This window comes from Sus scrofa, chromosome 9 (assembly GCF_054392235.1).
Source record: "Sus scrofa isolate SSC_HxYL_T2T_F1_AM1 chromosome 9, Sscrofa_HxYL_maternal_Yorkshire_Landrace_v2.0, whole genome shotgun sequence".
Lineage (NCBI taxonomy): Eukaryota > Metazoa > Chordata > Mammalia > Artiodactyla > Suidae > Sus > Sus scrofa.
In genome coordinates, this window is record NC_139391.1 from 108,272,619 (window position 1) to 108,287,560 (window position 14,942).

The window sequence follows — 14,942 nt, forward strand, 5'->3', positions numbered from 1 at the left end:
GTTTGGGGAATTTCTTAAATAATATACATGTTATGTTATTCCTTAGATAAAAGGTAAAATTTATGTGATAGTGAATATATTTAAGATTAGATATGCATATATTTTACATTAAAATGCACAGTGAATAGGAGACAACTGTGCAGGAAGCATGGAAACTTGGCCATACAATACTTGAATTCCTACTCTGATTATGTTTTCAAATTAAATAAGCCAACAGTGGTAAGTCCCAACTTATGCCATTAAAAACTTCGCAGAGATGAATTGGTAGGGAGTTCTAGTCCTGTTTAGATGCTAAAACATGTAGATAGGAGCACTGTAAATATCTGAGCATTAATTAGGGGGTAGGTCTATGGCATACTTCAGTTATTTGGAAAGATGACAGTTTGGGAAAAAGCCAACCCCTTGTACCAGTGAAAAAATGAAACAAAAATACCACCAAATGGTCAACCAGCAGCAGACAATTTGTGAACCAAGAAAGTAGCATCAACAATTAAGATGCAATAGTTATAAATATTTATGGGCCACACATGCACCCAATTATACAATATGTCACATGTTAGGTTAAAAAAAGAAAAAGGTCTTGTATCTCATCTCCCAGGCAATGATTCACAATGGATTTGATACCAGGCTCAAAATAAAATTTAACCAGACTTGTCAGCTAGATTATCCCTTACTGTTTCCCTCTTCAATGAGAAATACTACTGACATTCAATGCTCTAGATAAATGTTTTTCAGTCCTCTGGAAAATCAACAAATTCGACAATATCAACATATTTTTTATTTTGTAGATGCTAAAAATAAGCGGGGAGAACATCTCAATTAGGATTTTTCTCCTCAACACTTAGCACAGTGCCTGTCACATAGCAAGTACTCAATAAATATTTGCTGAATGAATGCATGAGTACTAATTATGAGCTAGACATTGTGCCAGCCGCTAACAAAATTCTCAAGCGTCAAACAATTTTCAGAATTCACAACTGACTTTTCCTTGTGTAATTACCGAGTGACTAATAGAAAACAGAGTAAATAAGAGAAAAATGGCTAAATTGAAAGTGTGGGTTCATAATTGCTATTATCAATAACGAAACAACCAAAAAAACATACAAACCAGTAAACACATTTGACGCTGTCCTTTCCAAACCTGACCAGTGACTTAGAAATCCAGTACAAATTTCAACAAAGAGTGAATAAAGACAAATGAAGCTCAAATGGCTTTTGGACAAAATTTTTATTTAAGCATGGGCTTTTAGCTTGGTTCACCCTGGAGTGCAACCTTTTAGTTATGTTAATAGAGAGTTGAGGGCTACAGGGCCATTACAATGTTGCTGGTGTTGGCACAACTTCGTCAGAAGGTATGACTATGACCCGCAGGAAGGACAATCCACAAAGAGAACACAATGAAAACATCCACTGTTTTACAACTCACTCTGTTACCACAGACACAAAATGGCAGTTACTGTTAGTAAATCAGCCACAGAACACTTTAAAAAAATCTTTAGACAAGGAAATGGGAAGTCCTTTGTGGGAGAGAGGGTTTTCATCCACAATTTTTAAGTAGAAAATATTTCAAGGTCAAGCATTTTTTTCCTTATCCACAAAAACAACGCTAAACCCACATAACATTTTCAGGGATATATTAAAGGAGATACAATATCTTTACAACTATCTTCTTCAGCAGGTATCTCAATGAATTTTCTGCAGAATATAAGTAGCCTGAAATTCAGCAGCAAAATATCGCAACATAGCAAGTAAGTACAGTGTCAATGTGTTATATTGTAGGCGAGGGTACAGAAAGGACAAAACAATGATAATTTAATCGTATAAAACAGGATACGTAGTTGAAATACAGTCCACTTCAATAGCTTTGTGACCAAGAATGTTACAGACTGTACTAAACGCCATTTTTAAACATAAAGTCTCTTAAACTTTTGTGCTTAAATTTTTTTTTAATCTGTTAGACTATTTCTTATTTTCAATACTGCCACTGTAACTGATATTACAACAGATCACAATGTGCACAGACACATCAACATGAAGACATTTACTTATGCGAAAATAAGTCACTTGTCATTAGTTCACAGTGTGGGAAAGTGGTGGACACTCGGTCTGGAGAAGGGCTTTCCGTTAGTCACCAAGTCCTTCGCAGGAATTTCCTGATATCAGATGCAGGGCGAGATTTAAAGGAATGGAAAACGACACGTCACAGGTTGGGAGAAAAAAAAATAAAGTTTTGGATTCTTCATGGGTATCGTCTAAGTGACCTCCGTCTTCTGTTGTAGAAGTGCCTGAGCCCATGTTGCCGTGAAAAATTCATCATGTAATTTTGTTTGCGAGTGCTGTTAAGATCAGAAAGGACAGAGGCGGGGAGGGAAAGGAGAAAGAGCATGTAAGTCCCATCACGGAAAGCGTCATCTCGTCTAGGTCCTCCTTTCCCCGGATAGTTCTTGAATATTTTCAGGATTAACAGGTCAGGCTGACCTGACCACCCCAGGACCGAAGAACTAAAGGTTGACACCTGCAGTCACTGCCTTGGGCCTTGAAAAAAAATCCCCTTCATGAGTGAGCTCCAAACCAGAAAAAATTGGTAAATTCTCTTGATTCATAGCCAAAGTGGACTGAATGGAGCTCCTCTGAGACCAAGACTGTGCTGCTCCCATCACCTCGTTTAAATACAGCTTCAACAAGTAGGAAACGTTACTTGATTCCTCCAACAAACATTTTCACTTAAAGCTTAAAAAGCAAAAACAAACAAAGGAAAAACAAACTTCTTATCTGAGTCAGCCTGACCTTCTTATTTTATGCAGTCTCAGGGGCAAAATGAAAAAGAAAGGTTTTTTTTTTTTTTTTTTAACCACCTCAGAATATTAGATTCCACTGCCTTTCTCAAACAATAAGCAGCTGGGGTCATGTGCTATGAACATGGCCTTATGAAAGAGACATTCCACTGGAAAAAAATAATAAAATACTAAGAAAGCCTAATTGAATGTACAGATGTAAATAGATGTGTATGAATTTTCCTCATGTGTGCATACATATATGCATATATCATACATACATGCTGTGTGTGAAGCTGATAAAATACACTGAAAATGGATTTTAGGAGCCTGTAGAAATATGCATGATACTGGTAGAGACAGTTGTTAAAGTTGTGGTCTGGAAAATACAATTTAAAAGGGATCATTATCCATAACATCACTGACAAGAATCAGACTCCCTTGGCACACTGACTCGAGTGAAGACAATGCAGCATCAGAGTGTGGTTTTGAAGTGAGAACCTCTTAGTATTTTCCAGATTCACTGAGCTTCTTGAATACTGTCTGGTCCTACAGTCTTTTCCTCCTTAACTTTATGGGAATATAACATGCATATGGAGCAGGGTAAGGTAATGTGATGTGATTTTTACCATGAAGGTCGATATGACAGGAACGTGAGCTGGATAAAGAGGAGGGAAAGGGTAATTTTGCACTGAGCTGTGTATTCTTCTGGGTTATTAATGATCAGTAGACCAGGCAAGGTGTAAAATGATACTGTTTTACCTAGGGTATTATACTAAGGCTTGTAACACACAGAAATCTTTAAAATGAGGATTTTGTAGATGTTTGATCATTAGAAAACAAAACATGAAATAAAACCTCTCAAAAGAAAATACCTAAAGTAAATTGCATCAGGCATGTGTAATAAAAAATCAAGAGCATCTGTGCTGAAAACCTGATAAAAAGAAGACATCACATTGATATGTATTTGAGAAAATAAAGTGCTAATAACTTTTCACTCTGGATTTTGATATTACCAAAAAGCTAGAAGCTATATAGAACAGAACCAAAATATATTCTGAAGAAACTGTAGAGAAAAAGGAAAAAAATCAGGTTTTGTCTTCAGGTAGCTTTACTCCTCCTCCCTCTTCTTCCCTCCCTCCCTCCCTTCCTTCCTTTTTAGGGCCGTCCCTGTGGCACATGGAAGTTCCCAGGCTGAGGGTTGAATCAGAGCTGTAGCAGCCGGCAACAACCACAGCCACAGCCACACCAGACGCAAGCCGCATCTGCAACCTATGTCTCAGCTTGCGGCAACACCAGATCCTTAACACACTGAGCAAGGCCAGGGATCGAACCTGCATCCTCATGGATACTAGTTAGGTTCTTAACCTGCTGAGGCACAAGGGGAACTCCCTGTGCTCTTCTGATGTGACAATATCACAAGCATCAACTAAGTTGATCAGTTTCACTGTCATGGTTGAAGAAGGAAATGAATGTATTCATTATTTATTGGCTGCTCTAAGTACTGATTGCTGCTTATGTAAAGTCTAGTTATAAAAAAAAAAAAAAAAAAGGACAAAACTCTAACGTATTGAACTAATCAAGCGTCAGGAGAAAGAATCCCCTCACCTCTTTGGTCACAGAAGATTGGGACTGGCACTAGCAGTCTTCCCGCCAGCACCCTCTGTCACTTTGTGGCCCTTTTGCTGAGCTATGACAGTGCCTCCTAGACCAGCTGCCTCATCCTCTCCCCTTAAGAAACACCATTGAAAAGAAACTAGGAAATACTAAGGTGTTACTGGAAGCCTGATTGTGTGTGTTTACACAGACACACACATATACATATGGTGGATTTTGCACACCAGTTTCAGTAAACTTTCCTTCAAACACTGGCTTCACCTTGTCAAAAAGCTGTTCATAATCCTTTCGTTCACGTCAACAGCACCGGCTCTTTCAAGTTCTCCACACGTTTAACCTGACTCTGTTTTTCATCCACTACACTGTACACAGAGCCTCTATTCAAACTCACCTGGAGCCCCTTCCATCTGCCTGACTGGACCATCCCTAACCTGGTTTCCTACAATTCTACTTACATTTCAACTATTACGTTTTCTTTAGGGCTCATCCCCTCCAGTAGGGATTTCCCCCCACTACTTTGAACTCTCAGAGTGTCCATTTTCTGCTTTGCGTGGAGATGAGTTGTGTTCATGTCTTGGCTCCCCGTGACTAAACTTCTGTGGGTACAGCTCCTGTGCCCCAGCTCCCCCCACCCCCACACCAGAGCACTGAGCCTCCTGCCTGACCCCTGGGCGGTCAAGGCATGTTTGTTGAACTTTTGTCGACTTACTGATTGGATGCCTGCTGTAAATCATTACTCTTTGACTATAAGGAATAATTGCAAAGTTAAAGCAATGAAAATTATCCTGTTGAAAACACATTTAAAGATATAAGGAATTCAGAATTTAAAAGAGTTAAAATATTTTACACAAAGAAAAGACAAACTCAGAACACTCAAGATATTCAGTTATCTCAATGCAACCCAGATTGACTTGAAAGTGACCTCAACATATGGGAAACAAAGGAACATTTAATCTGAATAAAACCTGACGTGCATGTTTAATGGTGTTAAAGCAACTATTTCATATTACTATTTACTTATCATGGACTGATTTAAATTCTTCATCTTTATATGTGAGAAAATAAATATTAACAATTTGCAGATATTTTATTTTATTTTATTTTATTTTTAGGGCTGCACCTGCGGCATATGGAAGTTCCCAGGCTAGGGGTCCAATTGGAGCTATAGCTGCCGGTCTACACCACAGCCACAGCAACACAGGATCTGTGCTGTGTCTTCAACCTATACCACAGCTCACGGCAATGCCAGATCCTTAATCCGCTGAGTGAGGCCAGGGATTAAGCCCACAACCTCGTGATTCCTAGTTGGATTCGTTTCCACTGAGCCATGATGGGAACTCCTGTAGATCTTTAATGCCTTGACAATCCCTCCAGCCTGGATGCTTACATCTACTTTAGAAGGCATTTTGATTCACTGGATACTCTTTAATTTTGAATAAATTTATGTACAGTGGTATATCTTTGGATCCCTGTCAATGTTGATATGTGCTCAGCATTTGCTATAGAGCTCTGGTGTTTTGTAGTCACATTAGAAACGGCCACATCTTCAAAGTCCTCTGGAAACTCACTAGTAATTTTATATGTAAAACAAAATATCTCTGGAGTCAGGTTGGAATCTAATGAAGCAGGTTTTTGTCTTTTCTAGGGCCACTCCCATGGCATATGGAGGTTTCCAGGCTAGGGGTCTAACCGGAGCTGTAGCTGCCAGCCTACGCCAGAGCCACAGCAATGTGGGATCCGAGCCGTGTCTACAACCTACACCACAGCTCATGGCAATGCTGGTCCTTAACCCACTGAGCGAGGCCAGGGATAGAACCCACAACCTCGTGGTTCCTAGTCGGATTCATTAACCACTGAGCCATGATGGGAACTCCACTCATTAGTTTTGAAAATCAAGTGCCATGGAAAGTCATACCAAAGTGCTGGCTGCCTCCAGGACCATTTAATTTGATGGTTATTAAATACTTGTTGTAGCTTCTAAAATGTCTCACCTAACTTACAGGCCTGGGCAGAAGGGGTATTTTAAACAAGTTTAAATAACTCATGCTTATTATCTTATTTTGTGGAGAAGAGCTGTGAGCCTATTTTTGTTTTTGATACATGCAGATGTGCAGTTATAAACTTATAACCAAAATAATTACAGGTGTGATGGAATTTTAAGAATTTCTTCACTGCTGTTATAGGGGAAACATATTTTTATTATTATTATTCCAATGAAAGCAGGCAATGTCCATGTCAAGGCATATCAATTATGGCACTTAACAATTTGCTTTGGTTGTGAACAGAACTTGGTCCATTTTAAAATCTATTACACGTCAGTCATTGCAGGAAGGGGGAATAAACATCAATGGCTTCTTAGAAATGCTAACTTAAAATTCCATTATCACTGAGGGAGTTTAGGGACTTTAGACAGCTTCCCTGTTTTTGCACAGGAAATATGGCTATTGCACTTTTTTTCAAGAACTAGGGACTGTTCTCTCGAGGCGTTGTTCTTTACTGGAGCCACTGTCTTGGATCATTTATCATTATGAAAAAATTCAACTGATTTTTAATGAATTCTAAAGGAAATGGGCAAGATAGAGACTTGGCAGAAGTAATTTGAGCTCAGAGAAATTTAGGCATTTTTACTGTTCAGTAGTTCATTTATTTTTCATCAAAACATAAAAAATAACGCTCTGTGGCAATGCAAAAATAAGAATGCAGAGACTGCTCTTATCTTTCAAAGAAATATTGGTGAGTGTAGGATGGGAAACTGCCATTGAAATGAATCAATGAAACTGCTCTACATAGAAGAAGCTGTACATTTTACTTTCAAGACCACACACATTTTTAGGAGGGCTCCATATAAATATGTGTGGGCTTATACATCTCACAAATGTAGAAAATTTTATATTTCTTTTCCCTGTTGAACGGGGATGAGAACAATATCTGATCATGTGTACCTCGGGAAATTAAATGAAGATTTCTAGCAGAATATGCAGATGTTTAATAAGTGTTGACCGTTTTACCTTCTTTCCTAAGTTTTCAAGCATCTCCATTAGAGAACAAAGGACATATACTTAAAAAGGCCAATCTTACCTAAGGATAAGATCTAGAACTCACAAATATTATGAATAAATCCACTCCCTTTTGCTGGTTCATTTATCAACTTAGAATAGAACTGAGAAGTCTAGGCACCATCACACATCTCCAGCACAATAGATATTTTGAGACGCTACATTTAATCAGAGCCCCTAGCTCTTTCACACACATTTCTATTTTCACTTTCCCCTCATAACACACTTATAAACTGTGACCATTTCAAGATCACCTAATAAAGTTCCAGGCACAGAGTAAAATTTGTTACCCAGTGAAGGAATCCTGATTCGCACTCTGGTTTATGCTGCTGTGCCCTATATTAAAAATCAGGGAATTATCGCAATTTGGCTGAATTCTGAGTTTACATGATATAGATGACAAATGTTCCAGTATATCTCAATATCGTATAACTGTTTTCATAGGGTTTTTTTTTTCTTCAATTGCAAAGGTCTTCTACAAAACTTCTCAGTTAACCTAGGTAATACTGATGAAACTATTAATAAACAGTTCCCCAGAATTAGTAAGAGGACTTACCTTACTCTAGTGGAAAACCAATGACAGCAAATAATGAAATATAACACAAGTTAAAACATGCCTTTCAACACATGCAGCACTGTGATTAGTCATAAAAGTCTGACCAGGTTTAGACGCAATATAGGATTTTTCATCTCTTTTGAAAATAAAAATTAAAGAAGTTATTTCTTATCTCTCTATACCTAATATATACATATAGTGAACATTTCTATGTAATGCAACATGCAGTATTTGCTCATAACCGTATGTCAAGGTACATGTAGCTACAGTACTACATTTGGCATAAATGTTGCATTTGCATATAAGGCATAAATACAAAAGTAATAGTTTAATAACTACCATTAATTTGATTATTTGATTTTGCAATTATTTGCATTTTAGAAAATACTTATTCCTGAATATATTAAGGAATGGGCTTTAAAAAATACAGGCGTCCTCTACATCAAATAACACAATCCAATTTAATAAAGGATACATATGCTTTGCAACAAATGTAATATGCTCATCTCCATAAATCATTTGTGCCAAAAATGTGACAGTATCTTGATAATGAATAGCATGAGGGGATGGTCAGGATGGAAGTCATATTATTAAAATCTGAGATAGGCTTTTAAGACCATAGTTAGCAACATACTGGTTTTCAGTTCTCAGCACATGTGGTAATAATTCACTTTTTAGTAAATCAATTCATCAGAGCTGACTCTACGGAGCCATTTGCTTTCAAGGTACACATGCAAAAATTGGCCCACTTCATTATACACATGACAGGTTGTGATTTAGACACGTACACAGGAAATGTGATGTGTGAATGAAATGCAGAGTTGGGTGAGGGAGATTCTTAGGATAGAAGGGTGAGTGCCCAGCACAAAAGGTTAAGACAAAGGATTCTCTTTTATCCTAAGAAGAACCCCACCAGCATGGATCTTGTGAGGGATCTGCCCAAATGTATTCACAAACATTTACTGAAAAACAAGTATTCTACACTAGCAAATGAATTCGGAGAAATTAGGTTTCTGACACTTGATTGTCAATGACTGTGTTCCGCTGCATCACTCAGACTTTATGGAAGGAGGACTTTTTGTCAGCTAGTGAGGCTGGAGAAAAGCGATCTGTCAATTCGGTTCATCTCGGCTGTGGCAGATTAGCAAAGAGCTAATCATCGTGAAGGGTTTTATTGAAAAACATCATCAGAGTGGGGAGATTACACTTGCAAACAAGCAGAAGGCCTAAATGACTTCGCTTGTTAAATGTTAAAACGGTGGTTTTTATCTTTACAGTGTGGGGCTTATTGCGTATATCCATATTTATGAAACGCAAATCCTTCTGGATGGAGTATTTTAGAATTAAACCGTTAAATTAAAAATATATTAGGTATCTTGTTCCTTTAGGACGCATTCCTACATCCTGAAATATTGTCAAAAGTGCAACTTTTTTTTTTTTTTTTTTTCTCATCAAACTCATGCATCTTCTAGGTTAACACGGGCAGTACTGGGGTTAAACTCAAGATGCCATGCGTGACCACGGTTTTTCTTTCTAGGAGTTTTTGGCATGTGTCCTTGGTGCACATGCACAAAAGCTAAACTATGGTGATAAAGCTAGATTAGGGCCAATCTTCACTCAGAAAAGAAATACATCCTAAAAACATATACCCCCAAGCATTGGTTGCAAAAAACGTATTAGCTGTCCTATTCGTAGCGTTCAACTAGGTTAGGACTCCTATCTCGTAAACGCACATCTCAGCCTCCTGTTGCCTCCATTCTTAAGGAGTTAACATTGTTAGTTTATAAGATTAAATGTTATTACACAAAAGTATAGTTAATTAGGAGGATATTCTGAATTTAACAGAGCTTAGTGGGAGTATTCCACCTCTCTATTTCTTTTTTTTTGGCCATGTGCACAGCATGTGGAAGTTCCTAGACCAGGGATCAAACCTGTACCATGGCAGTACCAAGAGCCACAGCAGTGATAATGCAGGATCCTTAATCTACTGAGCCACCAGGGAACTCCCCACCTCTCTATTTCTAAATATAGAGCTACTACAGTGAAGTCATACTTGGTAATATTTGTGAATTGTGACATGACCCCTTGGCAGGCTTCCTTATGCTTTATTTTGTTGAAACACACTGAAAAATTATTATATTTCATTTTTCTGAATTTTTTTGGAACTTTATTTTTAAGCTCATCACATGAATGAATTAAAGTAATTGTTTTGTAGGCATATTAACTAGCAGAAAACTTTTTGTGACTCTTCTGAAAATAAGTAGTTTGAAAGGATACAGTGGCATAGAAATGTTAAATCTTAAGACAAGAGCAAAACATCCGAAACATAGTTCTGAAAATAAAATTTCTTTGTATGGTATTTTAAAAACAACTCATTGATTAAACTCAGCTGCATGAAGTATTCTTTCCAAAAAAGAATGAAAACAAAGTAACTCCTTTGGTTTTAAAAAATTTAACATATTATATATCTATTACATACATATATATATATAATTTTATAGTTATATGTATAAAGCTATAATTTAAAATTATTCACTGAAAGAAGACTGAATAAAACTCAAATCATGCAATACTCTGCATATGTGGCAGTGCTCTTTTTCTTGTTTGAAATGCTGTAGTGCCTGAGACTTTGAGAGAATAAAGCAGGCTAAGAGCAGACAGGTGCCTGGTAAGTGATAAATTCTTCAAAGTATTAAAATTCTGGAGATAGACTAAAAACGAAGTCTTTACAAATACAGATTATTGCTCCAGAAAAATACCATAAATGACAGGTTTCTGATATCTTGTATAATCTGACCTTGATTCTTATAATAATATCACGATGCTGGTAACTGCTTATAAAAATTAATATCAATACCAGGTATGCCAGAAGGTTCCCTTGGGAGCCGTGTGGTGAAAGCCTATGAGGCAGCAGGTTGTGAAGGGGTTATTTTATACCAGGGAGTATATTTGCACTTCTGACCCCACCTACTCTTTAATTTTAGTGCACGGGAGGAAACTGCGGCAATGATATGCCTCAAAGCCGAAACAGATAACTGCAGTTGCTTGACTGGGTGGCAGGGAGAAGAAATACCTATTCAAACATATGACATGTTAAGAATCATTGTATCTACTTCAGGTCAATATTAGCATCCTGCCTTCTACTGAGGACTGTCAAGTTTTGAAGTTTCCAGAAAAGTTGGTAAATGCTTTGTCAGGCACAGGAAGCCCCGTTAATGAAGACTGTCTTGGCAAGAGATTTCAAAGATAAAAAGTGGTTTGTGACTCTAAATTTGATTTTCAACCAGTTTATTAGAATGAACCTAGGTGCTTTTTAAGAAGACGGACACTTGGGTCTCACTGTGGGTCAGTGTAAATCAAATGATTCACAGGGACGGGCACGGTCATTGGGACGAAACGGCTAAGTGATGAGGAGTTCAGTCAGATGGAGAAGCGCTGCTCTGAAGGGAAAGTAGCCAGGGAAGAATGGCTCTGAGGTTGGTCTTTCATTCATCTGGATCTCTCTCTCCCTGACCTGACCATACAGCAAATCATTTTAGAGCCCAGGTTATCCTCCTGGAATAATGCAGTCTGAGGAAGCCAATATCGAAGTAAATCATCAGCCTCATAATACAGATTCCAGTGAGTCTGGACGGTTACTTTAAACTTCAACTTTGTCTTATGGAGGCAGAGCCCAGCAAGTTGTCCAAAGCAGCAGAGCGCACAGTGGGAGCTTGTGTAGGGACCGGGTTGCTCTTGGATTTGGGAGTTGATATGGATGCCATGCAAGCAGGTGCCTCGGTGAAAACTAAGACGAGGGCTAACTCAAGACTGAAAAATTCAGCTCATGGCTATGATTGAAAGAAAACAAATCTGGTAGGTTTCCCACCAATGAATCATTTAAATTTGCTTTCAAAATGACTGAAATCAGCCAAAGGACTGATATCATTTTTGACTGGGTAAACAGAATGAACATTTGAACCTATCTACCGAGAAGATTCGCCTCTCCTTGCCAACCACTTGGAGCCATCAGTCCGAACCCGTCGAGACATAAGCATTCCAGTTCTACAGGAACTAGATTGTTAGAGAAAAAGCAAGTCATCTCTCTGTGGAACAGTCAAACCCAGCTAGGTGAGAGTGCTGACGACCTTATTCTATGGGAGAAAGCATAGGGGAACACCCTTGACTCATTAGATATTGGGATTGGTCACGAGGAACCTGAAACCACAAACTCTTTGTTCTTGTTTCAACCAGGTCATTAATTGGAAGAACACCCCGGGTATCTGTGGCTAGGACATGTGTTTGTAATCGGGCACACGAGCTAGTGATACTCTGTAGATCAACCAGTACAGATCCCTTCTCTTTTCAAGGATGTCATTCTATTTTACATGACACCCCAGACTTGGTCAAGGCATTGTTTCTCATTTACCTGGAGACTTCCGTTTGGTCCAATTTAATTACTAGTGTCAAATCCTTAACTAAATCTTTGCTTACTGAAGTTTTCTCAGGTACATTAAATTATATTTGGGGCTCTGTGATTTCACTGTTGACGAGTGCTACAGTTTGCAGTTGCAGAAGGGTGTAAACCAAAGTGGCCCTGTGGGGGTTTCTCATCAGGAACCATTCTTACTGAATAAAGGAGCATGCCATATCAAAGGAACTGCAAACCTTTCTGAAATGGACATGAGATGCTACGTATCAGATACTCACAGGACAACTTCCACATGGTCCAAAGCCCATTGATCATGACCTGTTCCATTGTGGCGTGGCTGCCACCAGCGCAACAAAACTCCTTTCATCCGTGCCTCCCTGGGTCACAGAGAGAAAGACAGAGAGGTTAAGCACTGGAAAACAGCACTTTCTGGTATATGACTTCCAGACTTCAATGATAATAGGTTGATTTAAAGTTTAAAAACTTTGAGTATGGGATTCAGATTTGCAGAGGTCACAGCATTCTAAGCAGCATCACATTTGAGGGGGGCTACTCAAGGATTTGCAATCCTTTTACAGCTCCCTCCCCTCTTCCCCTTGCTTCCCTAATACCTGGAAGAGTCACATCTTCAGTCAACAAACTTGACAAACGTGATGGGGACCGGGGACCGTGCTGGACACTGGGGTGCTGCACCAGGGAAAACTGACACAGCTGCCTATCCTCAGCGAATTCTCCAACCAGCATGCCCAGCCGAAGATTAAAAATGCTATTTTCTAAAGGACTAGATATATGGGCTCCTTGGAGGGCAATATGCCCAAAGCACTTTTGCATTTAGTTGTTGTTCTCTCTTCCCTCTTATCCCTATTCCAGGTTCCAAGTTTTTGCCTGTTGTCCTAACAGAGAATGGTAACACCACGCTGGGGATCTGAGTTGGCCTTGGTTCTGCCACCACCTAGCTCTGTGCTGCTGGGTCAGTAGCTTCACCAAACGGCGATTTCTTTAGGATCATAGGTGACACCACGCCTTCCCTCCCAGGCCACTTACAGGGGAACGTTGTAGGACACCCTCTGAGCCTGTGTGAAGTCCTTGGGCTGGTGCTGCGCGATGACGTGCCAGGTGATGCCATTGTTGACGCTGTATTGCAGCAGCACGGCCTTGTCCACTGCGTGGGGGCCGCTCAGGTCGCTGTTGCAGCTGTCTGTCTGCGCTGTGCTTCCGATTTGCAAAACAAACATGATTTTGCTGCAAAACACAGGGGAAATCACCTTGACACAGAAGCCAGAGGTGCTCAAGGAGTTAACACTCTCTCTCTCTCTTTTTTTTTTTTTTTTTTAATGAGAGTTGCGACATTTATTTCAGGTTTTCTCTCTTTTTTTGTTTTTCTTTTTTGCACACCTGCAGTATGTGGAAGTTCCTGAGCCAGGGACCGAACCTGCGCCACAGCAGTGAAAACACGGGAGCCTTAACCTGCTGGGCCACCAGAGAACTCCCTCTATTTTAAAAAATCTTTCTTGTTCCTAAACTCCATAATTTTCAAGTTCATAATGCAGTAAAAACAGAAGCATCCAGTCAGTCTTACAACTAAGTCACAGTAATCACAACATTTATTTATCTTATCTTTTACATCATACATATGAAAAGTAAGCTCGGAAGGCTGGTATTCTACACAGAGAAGACAATTTTGACTTTCAAAGAACTTTCTTCTTCCTCTGATGTTAGAAACCTTGTTAGAGCATTTTGCCTGAAACACCTTCTGTTCTTTGCAAGGTGTTGGGGGCCCAACAGGCAGCTGAGGGCATGGAGAGCATGATGAATAAAGCCAGGATATTATGTGGCACGCTTTTTTTTTTTACAAATAGCTTCAAGCTGAAGAGTCTGGACAAGGATAAAATCATCACTTCTATTTTAGGAAAGGATGTCTGGAGATCAGAGCAGAGGGAAAACTGAATTAGACATGCAGGCTCTGGACCATGTCTGCTCTTGTGTTGGAGTGTCCTTCTGCCTTTCACATGCATCCTTTCCCTGAGAAGATGCAGTTTTTAAAAACAGAAACTCTATCTTTGAAAGATTCCTAGTGATTAATAGAATGATTAAAAGGTGGTCAGAAAAAGAGCCAGACTTAAACCCTGTAAATGTGTTAATTAATTTAAAGCAAAGTTACTTGGGTGACGTGGCGTGCAACTGTTAACCAAGCAGCTAAGTTGTAGCTTTCTATGGGGTCAGGGAAAACATTGGGTTGTCTCTAGATTAAGTATAACTTTTTGATAGGAAAAGAAGTTGGGGAATGGGTAGACACAACAAATCTATGGCTAGTTATGGGGTTACTGTGGTTACTATATAGGAATTAGTTTTATTATATTTTTATTGTTTATCATATTGAAGGGTCCCCCCCCCCCCACGTGCCTTTCTGCCTCTGAAAATCCATTACTCAATTAAGCTTCAGGGAAACAACTACTTTCCTATGAACCAAACATTTACCTTTAAAATATATTCATACACTTTTCAGCATTCAGTGAGTAGCCTACTAC

The 14,942-nt window shown here is 39.0% G+C and overlaps 1 protein-coding gene across 6 annotated transcripts in view; it reads right to left on the reverse strand.

Annotated features, from left to right (window-relative positions):
* Window positions 1-1,209: 1,209 nt before the first annotated feature.
* Window positions 1,210-14,942, reverse strand: part of RELN (reelin) — a 499,001-nt gene continuing 485,268 nt past the window's right edge. For 2 of the 6 annotated variants that reach the window (XM_084977351.1, XM_084977350.1), the window contains exons 62-66: window positions 13,459-13,656; window positions 12,693-12,791; window positions 11,973-12,056; window positions 8,004-8,139; window positions 1,210-2,336 (exon numbers count right to left, since the gene is read on the reverse strand). In XM_084977351.1, coding sequence (XP_084833477.1) covers window positions 8,010-8,139; window positions 11,973-12,056; window positions 12,693-12,791; window positions 13,459-13,656 — 511 coding nt within the window. In that variant the 3' untranslated portion in view covers window positions 1,210-2,336; window positions 8,004-8,009. Of the gene's footprint in view, window positions 2,731-8,003; window positions 8,140-11,972; window positions 12,057-12,692; window positions 12,792-13,458; window positions 13,657-14,942 lie in introns of all 6 variants that reach the window. The other 4 variants (XM_084977353.1, XM_084977352.1, XM_084977355.1 and 1 more) reach the window with 2 other exon arrangements.